The sequence below is a fragment of the Cheilinus undulatus genome, linkage group 2, assembly GCF_018320785.1.
Source record: "Cheilinus undulatus linkage group 2, ASM1832078v1, whole genome shotgun sequence".
Classification (NCBI taxonomy): Eukaryota; Metazoa; Chordata; class Actinopteri; order Labriformes; family Labridae; genus Cheilinus; species Cheilinus undulatus.
Window position 1 is genome coordinate 37748899 of NC_054866.1, and position 27898 is coordinate 37776796.

Sequence of the window (27898 nt, forward strand, 5' to 3'; positions counted from 1 at the left end):
CCATCCGTTCTGTGCCTGAAGTCGCTGAGCTCTTCAGAACGACATATGTTTACAAATGGAGACTGCATGTGTAGGTGCTCAATATTATACACCTGTGGCAGTGGGTCAGATTGAAACACCAGAATGCAATAATTAACAGGTGTGGCCAAATACTTATGTCCATATAGTGTATGTTTATATCAATATAAATTAAAAAAAGACACTGTACATAGCCCAGAGACATCGTCATTAATCTGCTGATACCTTTCCCATCCCCTTTAAACATTTGTTTTAAGGCAGTTGTTTTGCTTCTTTTGCTTCACTGCCTTTGTTAATGCGCTGCTGCATTTCTCTCGTTAACACTGGAGATGAAGTACCTGGTGGAACAGGTTGCACCAACACAGGGGAAAGTAGCACAGTTAATCTGTTCACTAATTAGACGTGCACCAGAGTCAACAAGCTAGGCAGTTTAGATAGCCAAAACAAATATCAAAGAGTGTGTTGGCCCATCCAAGTAATTTTCCTCTGCAGGTTTTGCCTACGGGGCTTTATGGGACTGGTAGATGATTAGCTGCTGAAAACGACACATTTGGTGCCTTTCTTTTTCCTCATTCCAAAAAATAAGATACATCTATAAAAGTCACATTCTGTCCAGAATGAGGAGAGACTTTTGGGGACAGAGGAGTAATAGTCAGTGAGTTTTTGGCCCTTTTCGAACCCTTTCTGTCTTGGGCCCTTAGAGTTTTGCTAGTTTTTCTGCACCTATTATACTTCTAACTCAATTTTTAGTCTATTTTTAAGCTCAAAGTCATTGTTGTACTTTCATTTTTCTGACATAAGAGGAGACTGTTTTGAACTGTATATAAAAGAGTAATATATTTACTGAAGTGAAGATATAAATACCACTTTTACTTCAGCCTTTCCTCTTCACATCCTTTTTCTGTCTCCATCACAGACACCAACGTGCTGAGGTACATTCAGCTGACGGAGATGAAAATGAGCAAGAGTGGACAGAGAGAACGAGAGGGCAACAAAGAGACCGAAGGCTGACCCTCCACCTTTCCACCCCTACGGCCCCTTAACCTCTGACCCCACTAGCAGATCCCTACATGACCCTCCCTCTCTCTCCCTCCACTTCCTCTACCGACTCCTGACAGCAGCACAGCCCGACGAGACAGACCCAGCCGTGGAGACAAATCAAAACTCCGTCTGCAAACCGACATCCTTTTTCCTTCTCTTTCCTCTTCTTCTCCTTCTTCCTCCCTCAGGTGCTGTGTTTCCTCTCCCTAGATGCAGACAGTCAAGCAAACATAAAAAAAAACAACAAAAACAAGGAAAATGCTGTATTATACTCATACGAAACAGTCAATGTGGTGGAATGACAAAGGAGCTTCAAAACATACATATGAATAATGGACGTTTGCATAATTTAGTTCATGTTTTAAAGACATAAGATGCATTTTGTTTCTGCTTTCCTGCTCTCTCTTTCTCTCTGCCTTCTCTCCGTCTTATTTGGGACTCTTGAGGAGATTATCGGGGCAGCGGGAGGCTTGACCACACCAGGAGGAAGGCGGGCAGCAGTGAGGGGTGTGTGTGACACATATCAAGACCATAGCCCAATTTGATTGTACATCCTTCTCCGACAGGGCTCACTCTGACCCCTTACCCCAGACTTTGGGACAGACTAGCACTAGAAATCCTTCATCAAGTAGAGAAAACACCTCTAGGCTTAATTCAATGCTCTGTCCTGTCACTTTTTTTCCTGTTTCTAGATTCTGGACTGCTTTATTTCTTTTCAAATCAAGGGCTATTTCAATTGTTTATCTGTTTTTAGGGTTTTTTACTTTGCTCTCAGTGTTCATGGTTCTTTGTTGTACTTGATCAGTTGTTCATAGCATCTGTGCGTGCAGCAAACAGACACAATCCTCCAGCGGTTCTTGCCATTTTCAGGTGTGATAATGTGGAAACTTCAGTGTCTTCAATCTGTTGCCCCTCCTGAGTCGTGTGTCGTCGTTAATGTTGTTTAGACTATTGAAGCCCTTCCCTCTCCTCCTCTCTTTTCTCCTCTTAATGATGTCACAACGGAAAATAGCCAATGGTATCAGAGTTCCATCAACCGCTCTTGGCTGGATGGAAATCCACTTTAAAACGCTTTATGATTTCCATCCTTTTATCGCTAATGCCGAAGGTTTCCCAGACATCGATAACACACCGACGAGTCTCTGGGCAGCAGCATTAGTGCAGGGAAAACAATCACACACGTCTGTCCTGGACCCTGGCAGTCTACACCGCCATGTTTTAGCACTCAGTTTTAGTGCTCTTTAAGAAGAGTGTGCCATTTGAGATTTCCTCTCTGCATTTTTGTTTGAAAATTCTTCCCAACCTATCAACGCAATGTTAGGACAGCATTAGCATTAGATACTCCGAGGACACGGTCTGTGGATTTACATGGCCAGCTGTCAAAAGAAACATAAATAATTTGCCGCTGCCTCTCTTGTGACTTGTGAAGCCAAATCATTTTTAATGCCAACTTCGCTTCTATGATAGCGTTACCATGGGCTGTTCTGCAGAAGGTTGGATTGACAATTTGTGATAGCATGACCTAAATTTGCCTTCTCTCTGATGCCATGAAACTGTTTCCCCTCCTGCATGTGACGTGTGGCTGTAGAGAGTTACTTCAGATGTATGGGACAGGGATTATATCTGCTCTATTGCTTTCTATCATGGCATGCCGCCACGCTGTTTGCTCATGCCTCTATGTTATCATTCTGCCCTTTATAAACACAGAAAGTGGTGACAGCCTGCAATCGCAGCAACAGAAGAAGTAGCAAATCAATCTAGAAATAAGAAGTCTTTAGGGTCACTTTGCCCCAGCAAAGGTGAGAGATAAGACAGGATTTTGCTGCTTAAGAAACAAAAAGGACTGAAGAGGAAATTAAAGAACTGTGCTTTAGATTTCCCCTCCTCAATTTTTTTTCCAATGACCTGCGAGGAGGTAAATAGGTACCTAAGTGTGTCAATGGGACTCTGGAGAGACAGCACCATGCGTTGAGGAGACCGGCATGATACAGAGAGGCTCCAGTGGAGGGAGAAGTAGGCCAGCAGCAGCAGCTGCAGCTCCAAGTCACTTCAGCAGCAGAGAGAGAGAGAGAGACGCAAGATAAACAGAAAACTATAGAGCAAGGAGTGTTGACCTACCAGATATAAATTTAGCACAAAAAGTCAGGAAATTTGTGTTTCTTTATTGCAACAATACTTCTTGGCAATAAATCTTACACAGGTGAAAGCCTGTTTATTTCCCTTTTAAATGAGGCCACATTTTGTGGGATGAGCAGCAGAGCTGAGTGTGTGTGTCATGCCCCTTATTCTTCTACTGACTCTTGTTTGATGTGGTTCGGTGGATTGGATGATCGAAGACTGAAGAAACAAGACATATTGGCAATGTAACAATTCATTCATTCAGCAAACAGGAGACTCAGAAGCATGTGAAAGAAACAGACACAGCCACAACAGCCTGGTCACACACTGCTGTTGGATGGCATCTCATTCTTCAACCAGCATTTGTTGCTAGTCAGCCAACGTGGTTGTGTTGGTCACTCTGGAATGAGCAGCACACCAAGCCTGTGTACAGTCAGTTCAGAATTGTCTAGGTAGAGAGCTGTTGGCCATATCATCCTGAAAACCTTGACAGCAAATCTGTCGAAGACAGCCCACGGTTTCTAAGTGCTGACAGGGTGAGGAAACACTCTTCTGGTGTGTTGTCTTCTTGGGACGTTCACTTCGCGGCCTGTCTCTGACATCCCTCATTATAAGGAACTTGGCCTAGAGTTTGGAGATGGTACTAGGGTTCACTCCAAATAATTACACAACTTAGTTTTGCAGGACACCAGCTTGTAGCTGCCCTTTCCAGATCAGTCAAGGCACTTGATCATCAGCACCTTGGGCTAACAAGCTCAGAACAAGAGTCAATAGCAACAGTTGTTTGGCATTGGCAGAGAAGATTTTGCAAATTTTTCATGGATGTGACCAACATATTCAGCTCTGCTGCTCATCACACAAATACATGTTCCTTACAAATGTGGCACCATTTAAAAGGGATATAAACAGGACTTCCAGCAGTGTAAGATTCATTGCCAAGAAGCATCGTTACAACAAAGAAATAATCTACCAAACACTAATGTCCTTACTTTTTATGCTAAGTTTAGTTTCTGAATATCTCAAACTCAAAATAGCGGACATTTGTCACACCAAAAAGCACACATTGTCTATAAAATGTCGCCTGCATGCAAATATGTAAGCCCTAATCCAGCACACATCCATATGTTATTTTATAGTTTCCTTATGAAAATTAAGTTTTGGTTGTCTTTTGATCTTGACTAATTTATCTTTTTATCTAAACAACACTGGTTTTCCAATGGTAGCAAATTTATTTCTTGAGATACTTAGAAAAGGACTGAAATCAACTCACTATGAAGGGAAAACCAGTGTGATGCTAAGATAACAATGAAAATAGCCCAGATCTTAAGGAAACAACTGAAATTTTCTGTCATGGGAAAACTGAAGAAATACAGTGCTTAAAAAATTTATTAGACCACCTGTCATATTTGTCTCAGAGACCATCCAGTATCATGAAGTGCTTTAATGCGGACTCTTTCATTTTCAGTGAGCTCTCCACATTTTACCATTTTGAACAGGAATGAGGAATTTCAAACTGAATTCACCTTTTTAGACCCAAATTTGAGCCGGCTCACTGGGCTTCTCTGAGAAGTCAGAAATTAATCAAGCATAACATTTAACCACTAAAACTCATTTTTCTGTTCAGGAATGCAAGTAAATAACTATCAACTTATCATTTAATCAAGAAATAATAAAGTGCTTTACTATTTTTTCAGTTTTTTTAATAAAGCAGTAAATTTGAAAAGTCTGGGATAACAACAATATTTATATTTTAGCATTAAAATATCTTCTACACAATAGCTTCTACATATTGGTGTATTAACCATTGCAGAAAGATAAAAAATGATTTTGGTAATTACCATTGCTGTTAATTTAGGGCAGCTGTGACATAAACCTTACTTTGGGTGGTGGTCTAATGAATTTGTTAAGCACTGTATGTGTGGGAACATTTCTGTTCATCTAAAAACATTCATATTTTTAATAAGGTAAAAAACTTTTCTTCTCTAATGAGGTTAAAATAGGCCTGTACCACTCTCATGTCTCTAGGCTTTATGAATCTACAGCTAGCAATGTGTTAGCTTAGCTTAGTCCAGAGACACATGTGGAAACAGTTAGCCTAGCCCTGTCTAAAAGTAGAATAAATCCTCTACTTTAACATCTGAAGTTCAGTAATTAATGCAGTTTATTTCTTTGTTCTAAAATGTCCACATAAATAGTTCAGGTCTTCATAGTTCTTCTTAAATTAACCAAAATTGATGCCGATTGTCATGACAAATCATCATTACTAATAAGTTCTCAGTGAATAAATCACAAGTGTAGAAACCAAACCATGGTGTAATTTAAGGATAAATGATTCAGACACATTTCATCAGCACCACTCATCAGAAAACATCGGAAGCAAAATCCTTCCTCACTCTCACTGTGCCTCTCCTCTTCTTCTTCTCTTCCTCTGGTGTCCCAGAGGAAATAAATCAACAAAACAGCAGTGAGGAACGGCACCTGCAGGCTCGGTCTCCATGGCTGCCTGGGCTGAGTCTACTCACCCACGGGCCCCTCGGGGATCGGTCTCCTCCCGTGGTTGTCTCTCCACGGCACCAGTCTGCCATCTTGTTTTTGTCTCGTTGAGCTAAGTCATTCTAGCTTAGCATGTGCTATGGCCGTCTAGGGGAAAAGAAGCTGCACATTAAAAAAAAAAAAAAAAACAGGTTCATTTCAGGCTTAAAGGCTCCTGTTAACGACAGAGCTGAAAACATGCTGTCTGTGAGACATCAGATCTCTCCATCAGTGTAGCTTTGAAAACAAACAACAAAAAGCACAAAAAAGAGACAGAAGAGTCAAACTGACTGTGTTATTTTGCTCTTTTTGCTTTGATGTCATTTGAGGTAAATGTTTGTCAAATGTCGGAGTAGTTTTTGTGAATATATGAAACAAATGTACAAAAAAATATCAAAAATGAAAGGTTTAATGGTTGTGAAAAGCTTTACTTTACTGAATTACTTTATCAACAGAAAAGAAAAGCAAGAGATAGAAAAGAGAATTTTACTAAAGCTCCTCCACAGAGCTGCTTTGTGACTGTACTGTCTGTATTTGTTGGTATTTCTATTGATGTCCCTTTTTCGTCAAAGGGGATCAAGAACCGGCTCATCTGTTTCTGCGCAGTTATATGCAGGAGTGGATGAAAACTCTGAGGAACTCGTACTAGAGAGCGCAGAGCTGCTCCTCACAGCCACAGATCTCCATCCAGCTTTCATGGAGAGAAACAAACACAAAAAACAGACATGAAGCTGGGGACGTCAAAGCTATGACTGCGTTTTTGTCCCGCCTCGCTCTTGGTGAGGCTTCTTTCCATTCAACATCCAAACATCACAGGCCTCCATCACTGGTTTTACTGAACTGCTAGCCCGGGAATGCACTATTGATTGGTAAATGAAGATTATGAATAAAGTTTCAAACAAAGAGGAATCATGTTGTGTTTTCAAACAAAAGTTGAGTAAAGCTCAAGAGAGCTTCAGTCCTAAGTTTACATCTCTATCCACTGTCCTGTCTCTCCAATAAAAGGAATAACAGCCCAAAATAATACATCTACATAAAGAAGATGAATGTGGGAATGTGTAGTCCAAGATTAACTCGTGTCTGTTGCATTATGTTGCTGTATTCACAAAGCTAACAAGTACAAAATGTTGCTTTTGGTGACAGTTTTAAGAAATGTCTTCAAGTCATAAATTTACCCAAGAATTTTCTCTTTAAGTTAGATCCTTGTGAAGATAAAAGTTACTCACAAAATATCTTTGCCCTTCAAAGAGCTCCTAACTTAAAACGTGTTAGTCCCAGTGAGGAGGACTTTAATGAAGCATGGAAAGTTTCTCAAGAAGCGGAAAAAATAGAGAAATGTTCTAGAATTAGTCAGCTGAACAAACATAAAACCTCTCTGCAGACTGGGATTTTCCTCTAAGCCACTTAATTTCCTTTTTGCCACTTTTTGCCCATTTTTGCCACTTTTGTACCAGTTTTCACCATTTTTCCTGTCCATTTTTGCCTTGCTTGCCCCATTTTTGTGGCTATCCCATTCATTTCTTTTAACATATTTGTGTCTCTTTTGCCTTTTTTGCCATGTTTAGCCCATTTTTGCCACTTTTTAACCACTTTTCACCATCTTTTTCTGCCCATTTTGCCCCCTTTTTTTGCCCTTCTCTTTAAAGATCTAAATTCAAGTGCCAAAGGTTCACATACAGTCATTGACGAATATATTGGCACCCATGGAATTTTTCCAGAAAAAACATAATTTCTCCCAGAAATTGTTGCAATCAATAAATGTTTTGGGTATACATGTGTTTACTGCCTTTATGTGAATTGGAACAACACAAAAAATCTGAAGAAAAAAGACAAAATTGACATAATTTTACACAAAACTCAAAAAATGGGCTGGACAAAATTATTGGCACCCTCAACTTAATATTTGGTTGCACACAAATAACTGAAAACAATTGCTTCCTATAACCATCAACAAGCTTCTTATACCTCTCAACTGGGATTTTGGACCACTCTTCTTTTACAAACTGCTCCAGGTCTCTCAGATTTGAAGGGTGCTTCTTGCAACAGCAGTTTTGAGATCTCTTCATAGGTGTCCAATGGTATTTAGATCCGGACTCATTGCTGGCCACTTCAGAACTCTCCAGTGCTTTGTCTCCAACCATTTCTTCGTGCTTTTGAGGTATGTTTGGGGTCATCTTCCTGCTGGAACACCCATGACCTCTGATGCAGACCCAGCTTTCTGACATTAGGCCCTACATTGCGGCCCAAAATCTTTTGATAGTCTCCAGATTTCATGATTCCTTGCACACAGTCAAGGCACTCAGTGCCAGAGGCAGCAAAACAACCCCTAAACATCCTTGAACCTCCACCATGTTTGACTGTAGGTACTGTGTTCTTTTCTTTGTAGGCCTCATTCTGTTTTCTGTAAACAGTAGAATGACGTGCTTTTCCAAAAAGCTCTACCTTAGTCTCATCTGTCCACAAAATGTTCTCCCAGAAGGATTGAGGCTTAATCAGGTACATTTTTGCAAACTCCACTCTGGCTTTTACATGTCTCTTTGTCAGCAGTGGGGTTCTCCTCGGTCTCCTACCATAGCGCTTCATCTCATTCAGATGATGACGTATGGTCTGAGCCGACACTTTTGCACCCTGAGTCTGCAGGACAGCCTGAATTTGTGTGGAAGTTGACTGAGGATGTGGACGCACCATGGACAAAGGAATTTCAAGATCTCTGGAGATGGTCTTAAAACCTTGAAATTGTTCATATTTTTCCAGAATTTTGCCTGCCTCAGACAATTCTGGGCTCTTCTTTCTCTTCTCCATGCTTGGTGTGACACACACAGGCACACAACACAAAGGCTGAGTCAATTTTTATGCATTCTAACTGACTTCAGGTGTGATTTCTATATTGCCAGCACCTGTTACTGCCACAGGTGAGTTTAAATGAGCATCACATGCTTGAAATAAAATGATTTACCCACAGTTTTAAAAGGGTGCCAATAATTTTGTCCAGCCCACTTTTTGAGTTTTGTGTAAAATTATGTCAATTTTGTCTTTTTTCTTCAGATTTTTTGTGTTGTTCCAATGCACGTGATGCAAATAAACATGTGTATACCAAACATTTGTAATTTCAACAATTTCTGGGAGAAATGGTGCATTTCTGGAAAAATTCCAGGGGTGCAAATGACTGTATTCAGACACTGTGTCCTTTAGCATGGGTGAAACTCCAACCAATCATAACATGAAACCAGTAGCTGTTTTAGTTCGGGCCTGTATGCCAGGAATCCTCCCTCAGAACATCCTGTCCTTTCTGCCTCTTATCAGCTTGATCATAGCGGCACCATAAAACGTTTCTGGACTTCATTATCTCACACCAGTAAAAACTAGAACTACTGTCTGGTGGTTAAATGTCTCCATAAGGTTTAAGATTACTGGAAGGTAAAAGAAGAGGACCTCTTAAAATCAAGGCCTATTGCCTTTGGACCTAAAAAAATCCAGTCATTTACGATCTTGAGATATCATGATGACAAGTGGACAGAAAGAGTATTCAAAATCAGAATGCCTTCAGCCTCAGCTATCACTGGCACAGAGGAAAAAATAAAACCTTTAGCTCTAACTTATCCAAGAGATTTAAGCGAAGAGAACGATGAATATCTTGTGCAGATCTGAGGACACACCAACTGGCAGGCAATCTGGTTAGCTGGTTGGTTCACTTCAAAACTTAACACCAAACACGTACATTTGTATCCCTCCTCTTCATCCAACTCTCCTCTTACATCTGCTCTTTTCCTGGAAAGCCAACAGCTCTACAGACACCTGAATCTTGCCATCTCTGAAATATGACAAATAAGGGAGAAAGAAAGGATAAAAGCTGCGAGTAAACAAAAGCAAAAAGCATGTAAGGAGAAGACAGAGAAGGTGATGAACGTGAGAGGATAACTGCTGCTATTGAGCAAAACAGAGAAAGCACACAGTGTCTTATAGCAGACAAAACACCGGGCTGGCTCTTTAACACCTCTCTCTCTCTCTCTTCATATTCAGGCCCATCATCCTTTTTTTTTCTCCTTTTCTTTGTTGTTGCTTTTAATAGCATCACCATGGAAGTGAGGAGAGGTTGCTAGGTAACTGGCTGGCGTCTGGAAAAGGGTTGCTGATTGGCGGTCACACTGGCAGACACAACAGTGCAGTGTGTCTTTGTATGATCTACACACATCTGGATTTATCTTTAATATCATGACATATCACATTTTAGATCACATTTTAAACATTTCTCCAAACACGTTTAATCCTGCTCGTATAATCCTGTAGTTTAACCCTCAAATCTGTGTTTTAATGTCTTAAACATGAGCGCTGGTTCTTCATGGTCACTGCAGAGTCAGAGAGCGACCGGACCGGAGGAATTCATAGCAAGAAGAAAAACAGCAGAACAGGAGATGTTATGACATCATAGGGCACAGCGGTGCCACCTGGAGGATTTTTCCAGTCACTGCACTCTCCTTTGTTTGATGGAAACATGTAAAATACCACCAAAGCTGCATTAAATTAAGAGCTGATGTACTTTATAGGGTGCTGTGTTTTTCTTCTTCTGCCTCTAATCCTCTAATTTTTAAGCAACATATTGTTCTATTTAACTCCACCTTTTAAACAAACAACATTCAATAAGATTATGTAAAGTCATCTCCAACATATCTGGACTTTAACTTTCAGTAAAGTCTGGAGTCTGTCCATTAAATATTTGATGTCAGTGTTTGAAGCTCAAGGAAATACAGTCATAAATCTTAGGAGTTGAGAACAATGGATGCCCCAAGTAGACATGCAACCGTACATTTAGTTTACTCCATTTTCCTGTGATAAAAGCTCATTTCCATTTTTGTCCTCAATGTGCCAACTTTGTTTTCTGTCCGTCTCTGAATAACAGTGTGGTTTATCTTTCACAATATGTTAATTTTTCTTGTTTTCTTGGGACATTATTTCATTCCTGTATCAATAACAAAGCAGGCCCTCTTGTTGTACATTTCTAGCTGTCTAGAAAACCAAACAATGCTGGTCACCATGTCACGTCATGAGGGTGAAAAGCTGTTACGTGATCTTCCTGGTGGTCAATGTTAGTGATCCCGGAATGCTTTCATAGTGTGCACCGGGAAGTCCACTTTTAACAGCTTTTCTCCCTCATTATGTGAAATTTATTCATGAAACAAAAATGTCAGGTTGATGTTTAGTAAGTATGGAGTGCTGCATTTGTTGAGTAGAAACTTCAGAATAAGAGTAAAGCAGCATAGGTAGATGGAGCTGTACATGTTTTGTTATTGTTTTGATTGAGAGCCCCCTGGTGGAACTTTCTTATTACTGCGCTTTTAAATAAGATAGGTTACTCCTTAAATCATTATTTAGATCAATGATTTCCAACAGTTTTAATTTTGACAGCTTTTAATTTTAGTCTTAATCTTTTGATTTCATGTCTTTTAATTTTAGTCACATTTTAGTCATTTCTACCCTTTATAGTTTGAGCCTAGTTTTAGTCCATAAAAAGTCCTCACATTCTAGTGGAGAAATATCTCAGATTTTAAATGTCCAACAAAAACTAAATTACATTTTAGTCTAGTTTTAGTCATCTTGACAAAAAATAAACTTACTTTTTGTTGGTTTTAGTCATCACAGAGCTACTCTTGGTTGGTCCTGGTCTAGTTTTTGTCATGGAAAAAGGCTGTTGATTAACATTTTTAGTCATAGTTTTAGTCGACAAAATCAACACTGCTTCCCAACCTGGGGACCCCCTTGGGGAGAGCCAGAGGTTTCAGGAGGGTGAGAAGCTCGGTCTGCTTTGCGGTAGTCAAAATAAGTTTTACTCATCCTAACTAAAATAATGATAAAACACTTACGGATAGTTCATGCAAAGGGCAACAGGTAACATAACCTTTGAGAGGGGATATTTTGTTTAAATAAACATTTGCAGTTAATATGGCACTTTTTTGACACTTATGGGTCCTGGACAACCTCAGGTTGGCTCGAGGGGAAAAAGGTTGAGATCCACAGACTTACAAGGCTATTATAGTTAACTAAAACTAACTAAATAACTAGAACTGGAAAAAAAGACAGTTAACTAAAATAAACTAAGACAAAATATCCTTAGTTTTAATCTTTGACACAACCATACTGACTGGCACGCAAGTCTGGGGAGTGTAAAACGGCCTGAATTGATTGGTTAAGATTTTACACAGAGATAGTTTTATGACTGGAGATATATTCAAACATCATCTTTAGGTAAATAAAATGATAAGTGAAGATAAGCTTGTTTGATTATGTTTTCAAAAATGTATGTTTACTCAGCCCAGACATCTATCCGAAAAAAACCCCTAAACTAACACTAAAACTAACAAAAACTAAACTAAAACAAAGCATTTGAAAAAAAGTAAAAACTAAACTAACAAACCAGCTGTAAGGACTAATTAAAACTAAACTGAAATTGAACATAGAAAGGGAAAATGAAATAGAAATAAAAATGAATGAAAAATCTAAAACTATTATAACCTTGCTGAATTAGACGTTAAACTGATCAATGCATACACCTCTCAAACTGATCAAATAAGGGCTAAAAAAGCATCGGAATCATCTTTCTTTCTTTTTTATTCGTCTCTCACTCATCACATTTCACACTTTTTCCTCACTGAACCCAGAAATGTCACAGGTTGAGACTGGAGACAACATGGATGTTTCAGTTTTGTAGGTTTTCCTTGTTTTTTTTCTCCTGTTATATTAACAAATATATACAGATATCCCAGGAAGAGCATTGTAATAATAATAATAATAATAATAATAGTAATAATTAATCCTTTCCAATAATAACAATAGATTTAATAAATACTCAGTGTTCTTAACCACAAGAGGAGAATGAGTTTGGGCTCACTCTTTAACTGATGGGATGTCACCATCCCATACAAATAACAAACACACATATTCAGACTCTTACTCACATACACACTCACCTAAAGAAATTTGCACAGTCAAGTAAATACCACTGTCCACTGTGCAAAAACAACTTTGCAGAAAAAAAGTTGATTTGTCAGCTGTGAATAGAGTCAACAGAAAGACTGTTTACTTGCACAACATGGCTTCAAAAGCGCCACAGAGGTCAAACACAACAGGTCAGAGGGGAATATGAAGTGTCCGAGCAGTCTTACATGAAATTCCCCTCTGAGTCTCCTCCTTTTGTGTCCATTTCAGTGGCATAAACGGCATCCAAACAGAGTGCTACTGAATGCTAGTGAGGAATGTTTTCGTCTGGACGAACTGATGAAAGAGTTGAAACAGCATTCACACGTAAAACAACATGCACTAAAAAAGCACCAGCACGCAAATTAAAAAAAAGAGCCCAGTTTTGTTCTTTCACACATGTACAGGAATATATACACACTCACACAGAAAGAAACACACCTCTGTCTGCCAAACCAATAGAAAAACATTTTTGCTAACAGGTTGCCGCAGGGAAGGTGCAAGCCTTGAGAAAATAAACAACCCAGCAGTGCTGTTAGAAAAGATTTTTTCCTGTCTCAGCCTTGAAAGGAGGAGGATGACCCTCATGCAGAGAGATGACACACGAGGATGAAGGCAGAGGATTTATGGGAGATGTTTGGGCATCAGCTCAAGAAACAGTGTGCAAAATACCAAACAAAGACTCAATGTCAAACAACCAGTTCTTCTTTTAAGGAAACACCCCTGAAGTGATGGACGTTTAGGTGAAGTGCAACTTTTTCGTAAGTGCAAGCAGAAAGCAGACGGGCAAAAGCACAAGCAGGTGAAATGAACAGTTAGCAAAGTCAAAGTGGCTTTTTAAAGTACTTGAATGGCTTTTGAAGGTCTTTTAGGAAATGCAACCTGGTCATGGGGGCACTGACAAGCAGGTAAAGATGGCTTCTATGGAGGGAACGAAGTGCTGGGTAAAGGAGGTTATAAAAGGCCTTGAGGAGCCTCTGTGTGTTGCGGGTTAGAGAGCACTAGAGGGGAGATGCTAGCTGGAAGGTTTCCCTCCTTATTATTAGGACACATGAGATAAACAGCTTCGTTTAGCACCCTCAAACACAAGGGGTGGAGGTTTTTGCAGATTTTAAGTGAGTGCACTTTGCTCGGCTCAGATGTCAGTAGGCATTGGTCGTATTTACACAGCAGATATTTTCCTCTGAGGCCACATTCAGGCTGGCAGCTCAAATGCTCTTTTAATATGAGAGACAGGTTGGGCTGCATCCTAGATTTTATCAATCTACTACTTTTAAATTATAAGCAACTGAGAAGCCAACAAACACTTAAAAAATGAGGGAAAATTATGTTAAGTCCAAAAGTAAAGCATCCTATTTGATAACGGATTCAGTAAAACTGGGGAAAAGCTAATGTAAACATCTAGCCACTTAGCAAGGGAATGACAAAAAATACCACCATTATCCATTTGTTGCTTTACAGAATTACAGAGAAGTTTTTTATTTCCTAGGTTAGTTTGGAACAAAAAAAAAAGAACAAATGCTCTTTCTGGCTAATGTAGTGTTAGCTATGTGATTTAACAAGTGCTTTAATGCTAGTATTGGCCTGTCTAAGGGTAGCTAATATGAGGGTTTTTTTCTTTTAAATATGGCGATATTTCCCCCTCAGCATACTCACTTTAAATATAGGTGATAACAGGCCAAAAAAATAATAAACCAACATATTTGATGAACTATTAGCAACAACAAATACACATAGGCTACAAAAGCTAATGTTAGCATCCAGTAACTTCCTAGAAAGTGTTAGTGTTGGGTAGAAAATGTCATCATAGGTAGCGTTATTAAATTAAGGCTTTTAATCATGTCTGACTTGACATCAGCTTGCACATTAGCAGCTAATGTTCTTCGTAGCTAACAAAGTGTTAGTAAAATGTTCATTTGGGAGAGCCTGAATGCTAGCTTTAGCTTTTATTTGACTCAAAGTAACTAATAAGTGGTCAAAATGTTTTATACTTTAGCTTTTATTTGACTCAAAGTAACTAATAAGTGGTCAAAATGTTTTATACTCTTAAATATGGCCATATATTTATTTAGTTTTATCTTTAATAAAGGCTATAATTCTCCTACTTTAAATTTGCTTAGAAAGAATAAAACTAGCAAATGTTCTTTGTAGCTAACAAATTGTTAGTAAAATGTTAACTTAGAAAAGTTTGAATGCTAGTATTAGCTTTTTTTATTTGACTTGTGGTTTTTACTTTCTCTTCAGGATTTGCTATTGAATGTACATGATGTCAAGTTTTATTTTAAAACACCATATTTGAAAGAAAAAAAAGATTAGTGACAAAAGCTATTTTTAGCTTTCCGCAACTTACAAACGGATTATCTTTAGCTTAAAGTGACTTTAAAGCTAATATTACTTTTTGCTAGTTTTAAACTATTTTATCAAAAAGTCTTTTTTTTTTGTTGCTAACATAGTGCTGGTTTGCAACATAAACTATTTATTGCTGGATCACCATATAAAGAAAAGGCATTCATTTGTATCTGCAACTGAAAACTAGCCAGTGCACTTCTAATATAGAATAGCAAAATGTGACTGTGGTGCTTGAAGGCTTACATTAGCTTTTGACTAAAGTTAACAAATGGGTTACCAAATTTCTCTATTTTACTTTGAAATAAGGCCAGATTTCCCCTCAGGATTTTCACTATGACACATGGGTCTATGTATGACTAACAAACTGGAATAAAATTAACATTAAAAGAGCTTTTGAACTTCCTACTCTGTTCTCAAAGTCAGAGGATAAAAGCTGCTGTGTGAATACTACACTTCCTTTTCAGCCCAAACTTGTATGTCCTCATCAGGTTTCACTGCAAAAACTTAAAAATGTCCACTAGCTGTATTTCACTATGAGTACTGTTGTCCACACAGAGTGGCAGGATGCCGCTGCTCACACAGAGGAACAGTATGGTCCGAGCTCTGACCCTCCACGTCCATGTCCATCAGATTGGGTCGTGTGGTGCCAGCGCTGCTGCTGTCTCCAGAACCCAGAGGGCTGTCACAACTGCTGCCAGGGGACGAGCTGAGGGTCCGGGAGAGAGAGCCCAGCTTCCAGGGGTCGGCTCTTATCCTGGCCGGAGTGGGCCTAGGTCTGGGGGCAAATTCAAGAGTCTTGGGTCTCTCCAGAGGGCTGATGAGGCAGAGAGGATGTGGGTCAAGGATGGGTGGAGGCGGGGCTTTACGTCGATGAGGGATCGGAAAGATGGTGGAGGGGTCAGGGAGACGAGGAAAGTCAATGCTGTCCGGTGTAGCTGAGATTGAAAGGAGAGAAAACCGTGTCAGTAAAAGTAAAAAATAATGAAATAATGTTAAACTTTGTTCAGATATTAAAAATTAACTCACTATGTTTTACTATATGATGTGATACGAATCAATACAGTATAATACAACAAGACTTGATACCAAGAAACACGACTTGATGCCATCTGATATGAAACAAATGGATATGGGTACCATACAATAGCAATACGATGTGTTACGATACAATACAGTAGGCATGATAAGGTATGCTATCAAGCCATGACATAGGATACTAAGCAATACATTATAATTTGATGAGATATGAGAAAATCTGTTAAGATACCATAGGATACAATACATGTTATGACGCAATCTGATGCAATATAAGATAATACTATCTGATACGATACTATGTAATAAGATGCAATGCAATACAATAGGATATGATTTGATACCATCTGATATGATACGTTACAATATGATATGGTGCAAACGATGTGATTCAATATGATTTCACACAAACTGATTCAATATGATAATACGATAGAACATGGTACAATCTGTTACGCTAGGATATGAAACATTATATACCATAGATACAATGTGATAAATCACGATGTGATACGTTACAATATGATTCAATACTATATGATATGATGTGATGCAATGTAATATGATACAAGACAACACAATCTGATATGATGCGATACAAACTGTGGTACGATAGTTACCATGTGATATGATACTATGGGATTCAATGCGATACAACTTTTACAACTTTTTTTTCATTTGTTGTTTTGTTGTTTCTCTTGTCCATCTCCTCTTCCTGCTTTTCTCCACCCCTACCCAACCTCTAGCCCTTTCCAACCCCAGCTCAGCTTCAGGAGAGGGATGTCAACATGAGTAGTCTGCTCAACACTCCTGCCCTTTCAAGGGAAGGTTTTTGTCATCACTGGAATGTGGCTAAATGCTGCTAGAGCTGTGCTTGTGGTGAATAACGCTGGTCTCTATTATAATAGGCCACAACAGAGAGTACAGTCTAGACCTGCCCTCTTTGTCGAGCGTCTTGAGATAACTTAGGAATTTGTGCTATACAAACAAAGATTGATCAAATACAATACTATAAGGTGTGACAGGAGACCATACTCAAGTTATTGTCCTCTTGGATTAATCTGCATTGGACTGCAATGTTGCACAAATTTTGCAGCCACCACAAACTAAAGAAAATAAAAGAAACAGAGCAGCAGCAAACTATCCAGGTCAATATCAGAGCAGCTTGACCAAGGGTTTATGTTTATGTTTCTTGTTGTACCTTTGTTAGAGGACCTATTGTGTAGTCCAGGTGGAGGAGGCATCGGCATGCTCCCATCTGATGGCGTCCTGTGGTGCCCCAGAGTCTGAGCTCGGGGTCGTATTGCTCCGTCTGAAGGGGTCCGTCTGTGCCCTCTGTTCATGGCCATGGCTGCAGACACGTGGGTAGGTGTGAGGGACTGGTTGGGTTCCTTCTTGAAACTCTCTGCCCGCAGGTCCAGGAGCGGGTTAAGGGCTGGAGCTGGTGTAGCAACTGGAGTTTTGATCCCTGCCATGGGGGTCAGGGGGTACTCGTCTGGGTCTGAGGGGAGCAGGGACTTAGTGGAGTTGCAGTCAGACAGAGAGGACAGGGAGAGGAGTGTGACCGATGGGGAGGGGTCCATGCAGGGGAGGGTGGAGTCGTGATGTCTGGAGAGAGAGAGGGAGAGGTTTCTGCTGGGCGGGGAGGTGCTGCGGCGGAATCGGCCTGTCCGCTGGAAGATACCCTCCTTCTTCTTCCGCTGTTCCTCTTTGAGGTCCTGCTCATCCTGAAGCACCTGAAAGCAACATCAACATGAGTTAAAAACAAGTTTCTTTTTAATAATGCTATCTCATTTCCCTGATGATCACTTCTTCCCTCCTTATAAAGAAAATTATTACATCCAAATCAATGCTTTCATTGATCCTATCTGCCTTTTTTATAAACCTCCTTTGCTTTGACACCAGACAGAAGCCCTTGATACACAGACTTAATGAGGTTCTGGAAAGCATCCATGCAGACCTCGGACCATGCTGACTCGACAGCAGCGCTCTTTTCCTGCTGATAATTTGGCAGCTTGTTCATCCTGTTTCATCTAATCCTGAAGGTGATCCATCAGTCTGAGATCTGGACACTGAGCAGGTGATCAGAGTCACGTCACAAGACGACGGTGCTTTGTGGTCAAAATTTGTGCAGGGTTAAACTCAATTCAATAAAAAGGGGGTTTGAGTTGCTGGGAAGCCTGGAAATAGTCCAAATAAAGACTAATAATGAAGTAAATACCTTGTAAACAATCACTACTTGTAGTTTGACAGGGTTAACTAAACTGAACTAAAATCATGCAACAAGTATAACCTATATTTTCTTATGTATTTCCACTTAACATGTCTATATATGTCTCCTGAAGAAACAGCTGTGCTCTTTAAATGTTACATCTGATCAGTGCCATGGTGTTACACGGTGTCCTTTATTTCTTTTTTGTATATCTCCCTCAGTTCTGAGTTTTATCTCGTATGATATAAACATTATAATTATGATTTAGTTTGTTTGAATTTGTTTGAGGGGCACAGATGGCCTTGCTTTTATGTCGTAGCCCATGTATGAAGGCTACAATCCTTCAAGCAAGCAGCCTGAAATCAAATCCGACATGCGGGTCTTTTCCTACATGCCGTTCCCCACTCTCCTTCTCCTATTTTCTACTCAATCGCATGTCTTACATCTATTAAACAAAGGTAAAAAAGCCTGGAAATAAATCTTGTGAGTGGTCTGTTGGGCAGGAGTGGAGCACAGAGAGGGGCAGAAAGAGACTCAGGAGGGCCTGTTCTGTGCTTGACTGCCCCCTGGACTCTGTGGAGGAAGTGGGTGAAAGGAGAATGTTATCCAAGCCGACATCCATAATGGACAACCCTTCTCATCCTCTGCATGACACTGTGAGGCTCACTGGGGTGAGCAGCTCCTTCAGCGGCAGACTTTTACATCCACCCGCAAGGAGCACTACTGCAGATCATTCCCTTCAACAGCACCAGAGTTTTTAACACCATCAGGTGAAATTTCCCTACACTTCATATACATGAGGGTACATAGATATGTGTATATGCTGATACGAAGCTGTATATGAACACTTACATACTCCAACAGTCCCAAAGATGTTACAGCCACCTTTGTAAAATGTGCTCTTTGCTCTTTAACATGAAACTATTAATGCCATTACTATCATTTGTCAGATGTTACCTGGAAATTAAGTCCCTCACCACATCAATACCACACACACTGTGTGTGTTTTTTCTAAACTGGTTTTGGTCCTTCCACAAGAAAAGGTATACACACATGAATATGTGAACACTGTCATTAATTCTGCTGTTTTGTGTTATTTGTATTTAAGAATTGTACTCTGTTTATTCCTTACTCTTTGCACTAATGATTACTTTTTCCTCCACCGCTGAGCTGTTTAATAACCTAATTTCCCCCAGTGGGGGTCAATAAGGGTTTGTCTTATCTGTAATGGAAAGGGAAATTCTCTTTGCAACTTTCTGGCTCCAGAAAAACAACATGCTTCCAGCTGTGCTAGACTTCTGATGCTCTATAGCATTAAATTTGATATAAATACCTTCAAACACAGAAATTATTTAATGGAAAGCCAACTAAGATGATAATTATTGATGCATGCACAACCAAGAAAGTCCTGGTGTCACTCAAAGTATCCTTTACTTATTTTCATCAAGCCACCAAAACCTCTGGTGTTGAAAAAATAAGGCTAAAATGTCAATTGAAAAATAAAATTAAATAAAAAACACTAGCACTAGCACTTCAAGTATCTTCTTAAGGAATGCTGCAAAAGCCAAAGATCTAATGTTAAAACAACCAATCTAAAATTTTGGACTAGGATTCAGGTAGGGAACCAGAGGGTCACTGGTTCTTTACATCCTCAGGAAAGAGCAAAAAGAACACTGAGAAAAACTGTTACAAAGGACAGTCAAGAAATGTTGCTTGTCTTTAAAGGAGCACATACAGTATGTTACAAAAAGCTGAAAGTTTCACTTGGTTTTTACAACAGAAACAAGTTCTGTTTCTCCTTTATGGTCAAAAGGAGACAAGTTGAGTCTACTTTTTGACCTGTCCTTGATTATGGTGTCATTTTGTTGGACAGTGGGTTTAATGGAGCGCTGAGATTTTTCACTAATTGGGAATTTCTTATTCACCATTGTACTTTATATTCTAAAGTCAGCTGGACTGCTTTAGGTACACATTGTCCTGGACACTGGTCATCATCTATAAATCACTCCTTGTCAAACTGAGTCAAACTACCTTTCCTCTCTGAACTGAGTTGGGAAAGAAAGCTTTTAGGTTCTCTGCACCTTTTGCTTGGAACAATCTGCAGGCTGATTTTAAACAGCAAAACCTGGTGACTCTAAGTATTTTAAATCTTTAGTGAAACTCTTGAAACCAAACTGTCTGTATGCCACTGTTTTAGCTAATGGTTTATAATCACTTTATTTATGTTTATCGTGAACTGTGCGAGTCTGAGTGTGTTTGATTTTGAATCAGTGTATTGCTGCCGTTCTTGGTCCAGCCCCCCTTATAAAACAGATCTCTGATCTCAGTGAGACTAACCCAGTGGGTTAAATCAAGGTTAAGAAGCAGAGCTGGTCAGACCAAGTCTGGAAATTGGTCCAGTAGCCAGTAGCATGTTTACTGAGTAATTCTGAAAGGATTAATAAAGTATATCTGTCCTTTTCCAGTAAACAAAACAATGTTTACAGCCTGGTTAAATAAAGTTTTTCTTTTCTTAATTTCAATTTTTCAATTTTACATTACATATTTACATAATATAAATTCACATATTAGGTTATTCCACCTTCTCAGTTTGCAAGTTTGTAGTTGTATACAGTGATAATAATAATAGTCAATAAAAATTGAAAAAAGTATCCATGTCTATTCATGAGAATTTTACATGTTTTATTTTTCAAACTCATCTGTTCCAGCTTTTCCAGGGCCAGGAGCTATGATGGGCATAATGAGGGGCATGGCTGATCTGACTGACTAGTAGGTGTATGTAGCTGTTTGAAGGCGCCTTAAGGCCCACCTTAACTCCACCTGTTTGCCCGTTTCAGTAGGACCTCTTATGTTTGTAAGGTTAAATCTCAGGCTTACATCAGCTGTAATGCTTATCAGTACCTTCCTTTCATTTTATCCCTTTTCAGAAGTGTATGCTTGATAAGTCAGTAGAAAATAAGCTCTAGAACTGTGCTTTTATTTCCCAGTTAATCTATGTACTATGAAATATCTACCAAATACCCAAAAGTGGCACTGACTCAGAGCTAAAGACCTGTTGGGTTTTGCAGTTGTTTTTTGTATCCAAAAGCTCAATTAAAAACCAAATCCCTCCATTGTCTGTCTCCTTTTTCGCTTTCACCTGTAGTTTTCCAAGTTGCAGCAGGTCTTGCCCAAGGCCGACAGACGCTAGTAGAGAGGCACATCCCAGCAGCAACATGTCGCTCTTCTTCCTCTGGCTGCTGCGTCGGAGTGAGTCCTGGTAACTCGCCCCAGTCCCTATGCTGCTCTGATAGGAGCCACTGATGGCAGGTAAGGTGTTGGTGCCCAGGCTGCTCCACAGGGACCCCGAGTCATCCATGGCTCCATTACTGCTGGTCTCTGAGGGCTGCAGGGACCCCGGGGACTCCTCAAACTCACAGCACTCCTCTGTTAGAGCAAGGAGATTTGGGTTTAGAAGGAGTTGTTGTAATTACTTAAATTCAGAATGGAAAAGTTGAAACGCACCCATTTCATTGAGGCTGGAGAAGCCGGCGGTCATGGGGGCATGTTTTGGGGACTTTCCCAGATTTGGTGCGCTGGATGACCACACTTTGCACCCTTCACCCAGTGACTTCAGTCTGCAAACACAAACACCAACGTAAAACTAAGCAACACAGTGCGTCAGTGTTATGAAACTCAGAGAAATAAGAGTGATAATGTCGCAGGAGGACAGACGTCAACACTTTCAACAACAGATAACACAGTTTCCAACAGGTCCACAGCCTCTAATGAAAAAATAGATGAAAGTTTTTTTTTTCTTTTTGCGATAGGAGCAATAATCTGTCCAGAAATAAAAGAGAACAGGTTGTTTTCCTCTGGCCTGTGATCACTGTGATGACCCACACTGACAAACCTCATGATCCAGTCTAAGGTACTTTAATTTGAAGAGAAACACCAAAAAAACCTTTCAGAAACACCTTTATTGTTATTTACATGTTATTGTTCTCATCTTTTTAAATCTTTTTGGTCTAATTTTAAAGCATCAACCTTCTTTTGATTCTTTTTATCCTTTCTTATCATTTTGATTTCTTATTCTTACATTGTTCAAACAATCAATCAATCAAACTTTATTTATAAAGCGCTTTTCATACATAACATGTAACTCAAAGTGCTTTACACCTACACTTTCTTACATTGTTATCTCATGGACAGGTCGATTTGGGAAAATAATCTAACTGCAATTTCATTCTCTCTAATTTTGTGATTGTGATTTAATATGCAATTACTTTTTAAATATGTTTAGTATTATTTCAGGATTTTTAATTGTGATTAATTTGACTCATTGCAAATTGGATATGAAATGTTGTATTGAAGGGAATGATGGTTCTGTGTCTCTCATTTTAAAAAAAACAAACATTTGAAAAAATAGGAAAGTAGGAGTTTTTGCAAACTATTCTGGGAAAAAATGACAGTTTAAATGTTTGCATATGTAGCGCATAACATCACTGCCTCAAAAAAATTTCTTAAACTGGTATTTTTTTAGGTAAAAGAAATATTGCACGTTTTGCAATTTGAAAATTGCAGTAGGCCATACTGCAGTTTAATCTAGATTTCAATTAACTTTATTTGGAGAAAAAAGGTAATGTAAAATAAGACATTTAACATACTCATAATGTGGGAATTAACTGATTCTTATTCCTAACCAGGTCAGACTTTGAGTTTGGCAGTTCAAAGATGCTCCTTCCTGTCACAAACTGATTTTTGACTATTTGTGGACACTCCCTCTCTAGTATAATGCTAAGGATAAAACAGTTATCCTGTGAAGATGCTCTCTCCATCTCTGTGTATTATTAGAAAAAATGTAAACTGTATGAATGTGTGTAAAAAATGCTAAAGCCATACTTTTCCTCCCCGCCAACTCTCTCTTTCTGATGTGTGGAGCTCGGCCCCCAGGTGCGCCCCTTCTTCTTGTTGGCCGTCAGGTCCTCCTTCTTACACACTGCGCTGCGACCCCACGTCTTACTGCCATCGCTCGGGGTCACTGAAGGACGGAGAGAAAACCTCACATCAGATTCCTCAATGCCTCCCACATAGGATGCTCAGTTAAAGTCTTTGGAAGTTTTCACTTACGTCTGATGGCTCTGAGTCGGGGTATGACACCCGGGCTGGCAGGAGGGGTGGTGCTCTCGCTGCCTTGAGTCTTCCTCTTGTCCACGCTAGGAGATGCCTGGACTGTGATCTTGTGCTCAAAGCCTGCAGGTGAAGAGAAGAGGTGGCGTTAATGGGGCGTCCCTCTAACTTTAAGGACATTCATTTATTGAGGCAAAGACTATTAGCTTTAAATCTCTTGTTTTCCAGTAAGTGCTTTACTATTTCTTTAAAATGAAGACATACCATTAACCCAAAAATAAACATAAAGAAAAATGGCACTAGTTTTTTGGTCATTCTACTGAAGCCCTAAACATATACAGGTACATCCTTTATTAAATTCTACTCCAGTGTCTTGTGATGAAGAGTAAGTTTGAGTTGTTTTCAGAAAATCTTATTTATCTTGTTACCTTTTGATTAAAGCACTGGTTTTCTCTTGTCAAGATCGTGAGAAAATGTAATAATGTAATAAATCTGCCTCCATATTTTTCCGTTTTGTGAAATGATTTTCTTTCTGTGTGCAATGTAGAAAAATTAAACATCCAAAATGAAAAAAGGATGTTTGGAAAAGCTGTGTTAAAAAAACATAATTTTTACTGTATTCCTACTTATGTTTCTGGTAAATTGAAATTCAACTTAATCACGTTCAAAACCCTGTAAAATATGTGGGACTTGTATTTGAAAATGTGAAATTTATGTGGTTTGAAACATTTATTTGCTGCTAATTTGGAAGCTCACATTACTCCAGATCTAATCACTTTAAAGAACATGACTTAATAAATTATTCAGTCAGCTTGATAATTAGATAATTAATTTATCTGTCATTTAACTTGAACTTATGTAATTTTAAACTGATGTCATATAATGTGTCATTAACCTATAACCTCTACTTTTTCCAGATGAAACAACCATGGTGTAATTCCTGTTTCACCCACCAGAGGGCAGGCTAATGCAGTTGCTGTCTCTGCCGAGCTTCAGCAGGCGGCTCTTCTTGAAGTGACCCTTCCTCTTCTTCACGCTGGGTTTCTCCTGGTACACCTGGTGGATGATGATGTTCAGCTCTCGCTCCACAATGTCGATCTCTCTCTCCGCCAGCTCCTGCTCTCGCCTCCTTAGCTGCTCCTCCTGCTCCCTCTGCTCCTCGGCCGCCCGAGCCAACGCCTCCTCCCATGATCTAAGCTCCTGTAGAGAGAATAAAGAGGAGAGGAAGGAAAATAAGGGCGTGTTGGAAAGTAGAGGATATGAGGTGAGGAGATGAAGAAGGAGAGGAGCGGGGTGAGGTCAAAAAAGCAGCAAAGGAAGGTGAGGAGAGAAGAGGATGAGGAGGAGATGAAGGAGAGAAAGCTGGCATTAGCACAGCAGCACCTCCTCTCACACCTCCTCTGATAGCATGCCTGTTGCTAAGGTAGTGTTGCTACGGTAAATCTGGTTTGCACAAACACCTCAGAAAAGTGTTGAGATTCCTCATCCCCTCAGCATGAATCCTTTCTGCTAATCGCATCAAAAACTCATTTGCAACCGGAATTTAGAAATAAAGTGTCAGTGTTTTCGTCTGATTGGTCACCTTCTCTTTGGCCCGCAGCTCATCGAACATCTGCTGGATCTCCATCCTCCAGTCCTCCTGCAGCGAGTGAAACGACTCCAGAGGCATCTGAAACATGGACGACTGCTCGATGGCCTGCAGTCTCCTCAGGATGCTGGTGAACGACGGTCTGCTGTGAGGGATTGAGCTCCAGCACTCTGCAAGGTAAGGCACAAGAGGGACAGAGAAAAGTTTAACCTGCTGCTAGTGTCATGTTTTTAGGCCTTGATCAGATGCCATTCAGATGTTGACTTCAGCTCAGATGGTCAAGCAGGCACACAAATACAGAGGCTATAGTCCTAAATGTACTGTTCGTAGGATCGAAGCCAGCCCTGGCACTGTTTGGTGCATGCCTTCCCCCTCTCTGTCCCCCATACTCCCTCTCTCTTAAGCTGTCCTCTCACATAAAGACAAAAAGCCCCCACAAAAATCTTTTTTAAGTGTTGCAGCTGATGCTCCTGCACATCAAAGGGTTGTTTTTCTCTGTTTCTTCACTGTCAACAACAGTCCTTAGAAATACCAAAGCATCCTCTTTTTGGCCCACTCAGTGCTGAGCCAATCTATTCTAATTTGAGCCAAACACTATCAGACCCACCCTGCAAGAAGGTGCTACTGCAGATCTTTCCTTCCAACTGCCATCAGACTTTAAAACACCGCCATGTAAATGTCTTATACGCATGTGTGTACAGTTGCCTATATTAAATAATCACCTCTTGGAATTTTTACTCATTTAATGATTTTATATATCAATCATGCTCAAAGTTGTCTTTTTTTGACAAAAGTTACTACAAAAACTCTTTAATGTAACTGTGATAGCAGACAGTGAGTGTGACTCACTGGTGTGTTTTTAACACTCTTATCATCTTTAACACTGAGGATGAAAATATCAAAACAGACACACTGTTGTACCTAGAGATCCAGTGATATTAAAATTTGATGTTATGATAACCATGACCTAAAATATCAATGTTTTAATTGGCAGAAAATCTATAAAAGTACTTTTTCATCATCTGAAATAAGTTCATGAATTTTGATATAAAAAAAACACTGTAAAATAAATAAACAGCACTGGGATTAAATACTTTTAGTTTGTATAAACATTAAAGTAAACATGAAACTCTTATTAAATGTGCATTAGCAAAGCCACTTTTTCAATAATGTCAAAATTAGACAGTTTTTGATACTTTTTCATACCATATCCAATCCAAATGCAATCAAAATTTATTTATAAAGCACATTTAAAAACAACAAAATGCAGACTAAAGTGCTGTACAGTAATAATTAAAAGAACAATAAAACAAATAAAACACAGATGCAGGACTAAAGTAAAAACTGGAGGACATAAATGGATCAATAAAAGCAGACAGGATTAAAAGCCAAATTTTCAAGCAGAGCTGAAAGCCAGTGAGTAAAAGAGGAATGAGGAAAAAGAGGATGAAGAGGAAGAGCACTCCAGAGCTTTGGTGCAGCTACTGAAAAGGCTCAGTCACCCCTGAGCTTCAGCCTTGACCTCAGACAGTCAGAAGACAGTGGTCAGAGGATCTGAGAGTCCGAGATAAAATATGGGGTTTTAAAAGGTCAGAAAGATAGGGAGGAGCCAGCCCGTTAAGAGACTTTTAAGTTAATAACAAAATGTTAAAATAAATCCTAAAACGCACAGGAAGCCAGTGAAGAGAGGCTAAAATGGGGGAAATGTGGTCATGCTTACATCAACCAGTTAAAAGATAAGCTGCAGTGTTTCAAATAAGCTGTAAACAATCATGATTATGCTTTAAACAACATATAATCCATTATTTTATGTTTGAAAGGACAGAAATGTACCAAAGTTGGAAAGAAAAACATACATACAAGTCGTACTTCAATACAAAGGTCCTTATCAGTCCTGATCAATACCCCTATTGATACTTTCTGTTGTTTGGTGGAAAGACAAACCACACAGAAGTTTTAACAGAAGTGTGTGAGAAGAGTAGGTTTTGAGTTGAAAAGTTAAAAAGGTCATGATTCCATCTCTTAATTCTATTTCATATTACAGAAAAGCAAACACACTTCGTGTCTTACAACTGGATTTATTCCATTTTCCTCCCAAAAACTGAATTTTCATTTCCTTGATGTTACATGTGAACTAGGGCTGTCAAGATTAATCAAGTTAATCAGGATTAGTTGACCCTTTTTTTTAATCATGATTAATCGCATGCTTTTATGCCCCTATCAACACATTCTGGTTAAGTCACATGTCTCCCTGCAGCTACAGTGATGTAAAGTAAACCCACAACTGCAAGTCAAATGTCATCTCTTAGTTCACTTTCAGCCCATAACAACTTTGTTTTTCTGTGGTTAAGGTCATGTTATAATCCTAGATCTACCTCTAAAAGCCAGTCTGTATCCAAACAGGAAGTTATTTACATTGAATTTAAGACAGAAAAATGCAAAATCACACAAACACAATTTTAAAATGCAATTCAAAGGGTGTGATTAATTGCAATTTACTACAGAAATACTTTGATAAATTGTGATTGAAACTTAAATCACATCATGACATTTTATACACATTCTGCTACATTCGCATAACCCTACTGTCCTTGAAGCATCATATTATAGCTACATCTATTGCCAATATTAACGCTGATTTCAACTCTGGACACATATTTTTAACTGACTGGACATTCTGAGCAGATGAAGAGCAGCTAAAGCCAGTGAGTGCATGCTACTCCTACAGTCTGGGTGATGTGATTCATAATGCAGATGTGTTGTCATCTTATGGATTGATTAGCCTATGGCTTAGGTGCTCTTTAGACCTGCATATCTGTCTGTATCTCTGACCTGAACTCTGACAGTTAGTGACGCAGGCAGGCGAGAGTGAGGGGGCACAGGAATGTCTCCTCCTCTCTAACATGTTTTACATCTCCACGATGTCG

General features: G+C 39.3%; 2 protein-coding genes across 2 annotated transcripts in view; one reads left to right on the top strand and one right to left on the bottom strand.

The window, feature by feature from the left end:
* Positions 1–3246, top strand: part of ttc9b (tetratricopeptide repeat domain 9B) — a 38479-nt gene extending 35233 nt beyond the window's left edge. The window contains exon 3 of the mRNA XM_041809727.1: positions 935–3246. Within this exon, the coding sequence (XP_041665661.1) occupies positions 935–1029 (95 nt within the window). The 3' untranslated portion in view covers positions 1030–3246. The remainder of the gene's footprint in view (positions 1–934) is intronic.
* A 9048-nt stretch (positions 3247–12294) lies between these two features.
* Positions 12295–27898, bottom strand: part of map3k10 (mitogen-activated protein kinase kinase kinase 10) — a 56283-nt gene continuing 40679 nt past the window's right edge. The window contains exons 4-11 of the mRNA XM_041814135.1: positions 24966–25141; positions 24337–24583; positions 23384–23506; positions 23156–23294; positions 21779–21891; positions 21414–21700; positions 17264–17798; positions 12295–15962 (exon numbers count right to left, since the gene is read on the bottom strand). Coding sequence (XP_041670069.1) covers positions 15559–15962; positions 17264–17798; positions 21414–21700; positions 21779–21891; positions 23156–23294; positions 23384–23506; positions 24337–24583; positions 24966–25141 — 2024 coding nt within the window. The 3' untranslated portion in view covers positions 12295–15558. The remainder of the gene's footprint in view (positions 15963–17263; positions 17799–21413; positions 21701–21778; positions 21892–23155; positions 23295–23383; positions 23507–24336; positions 24584–24965; positions 25142–27898) is intronic.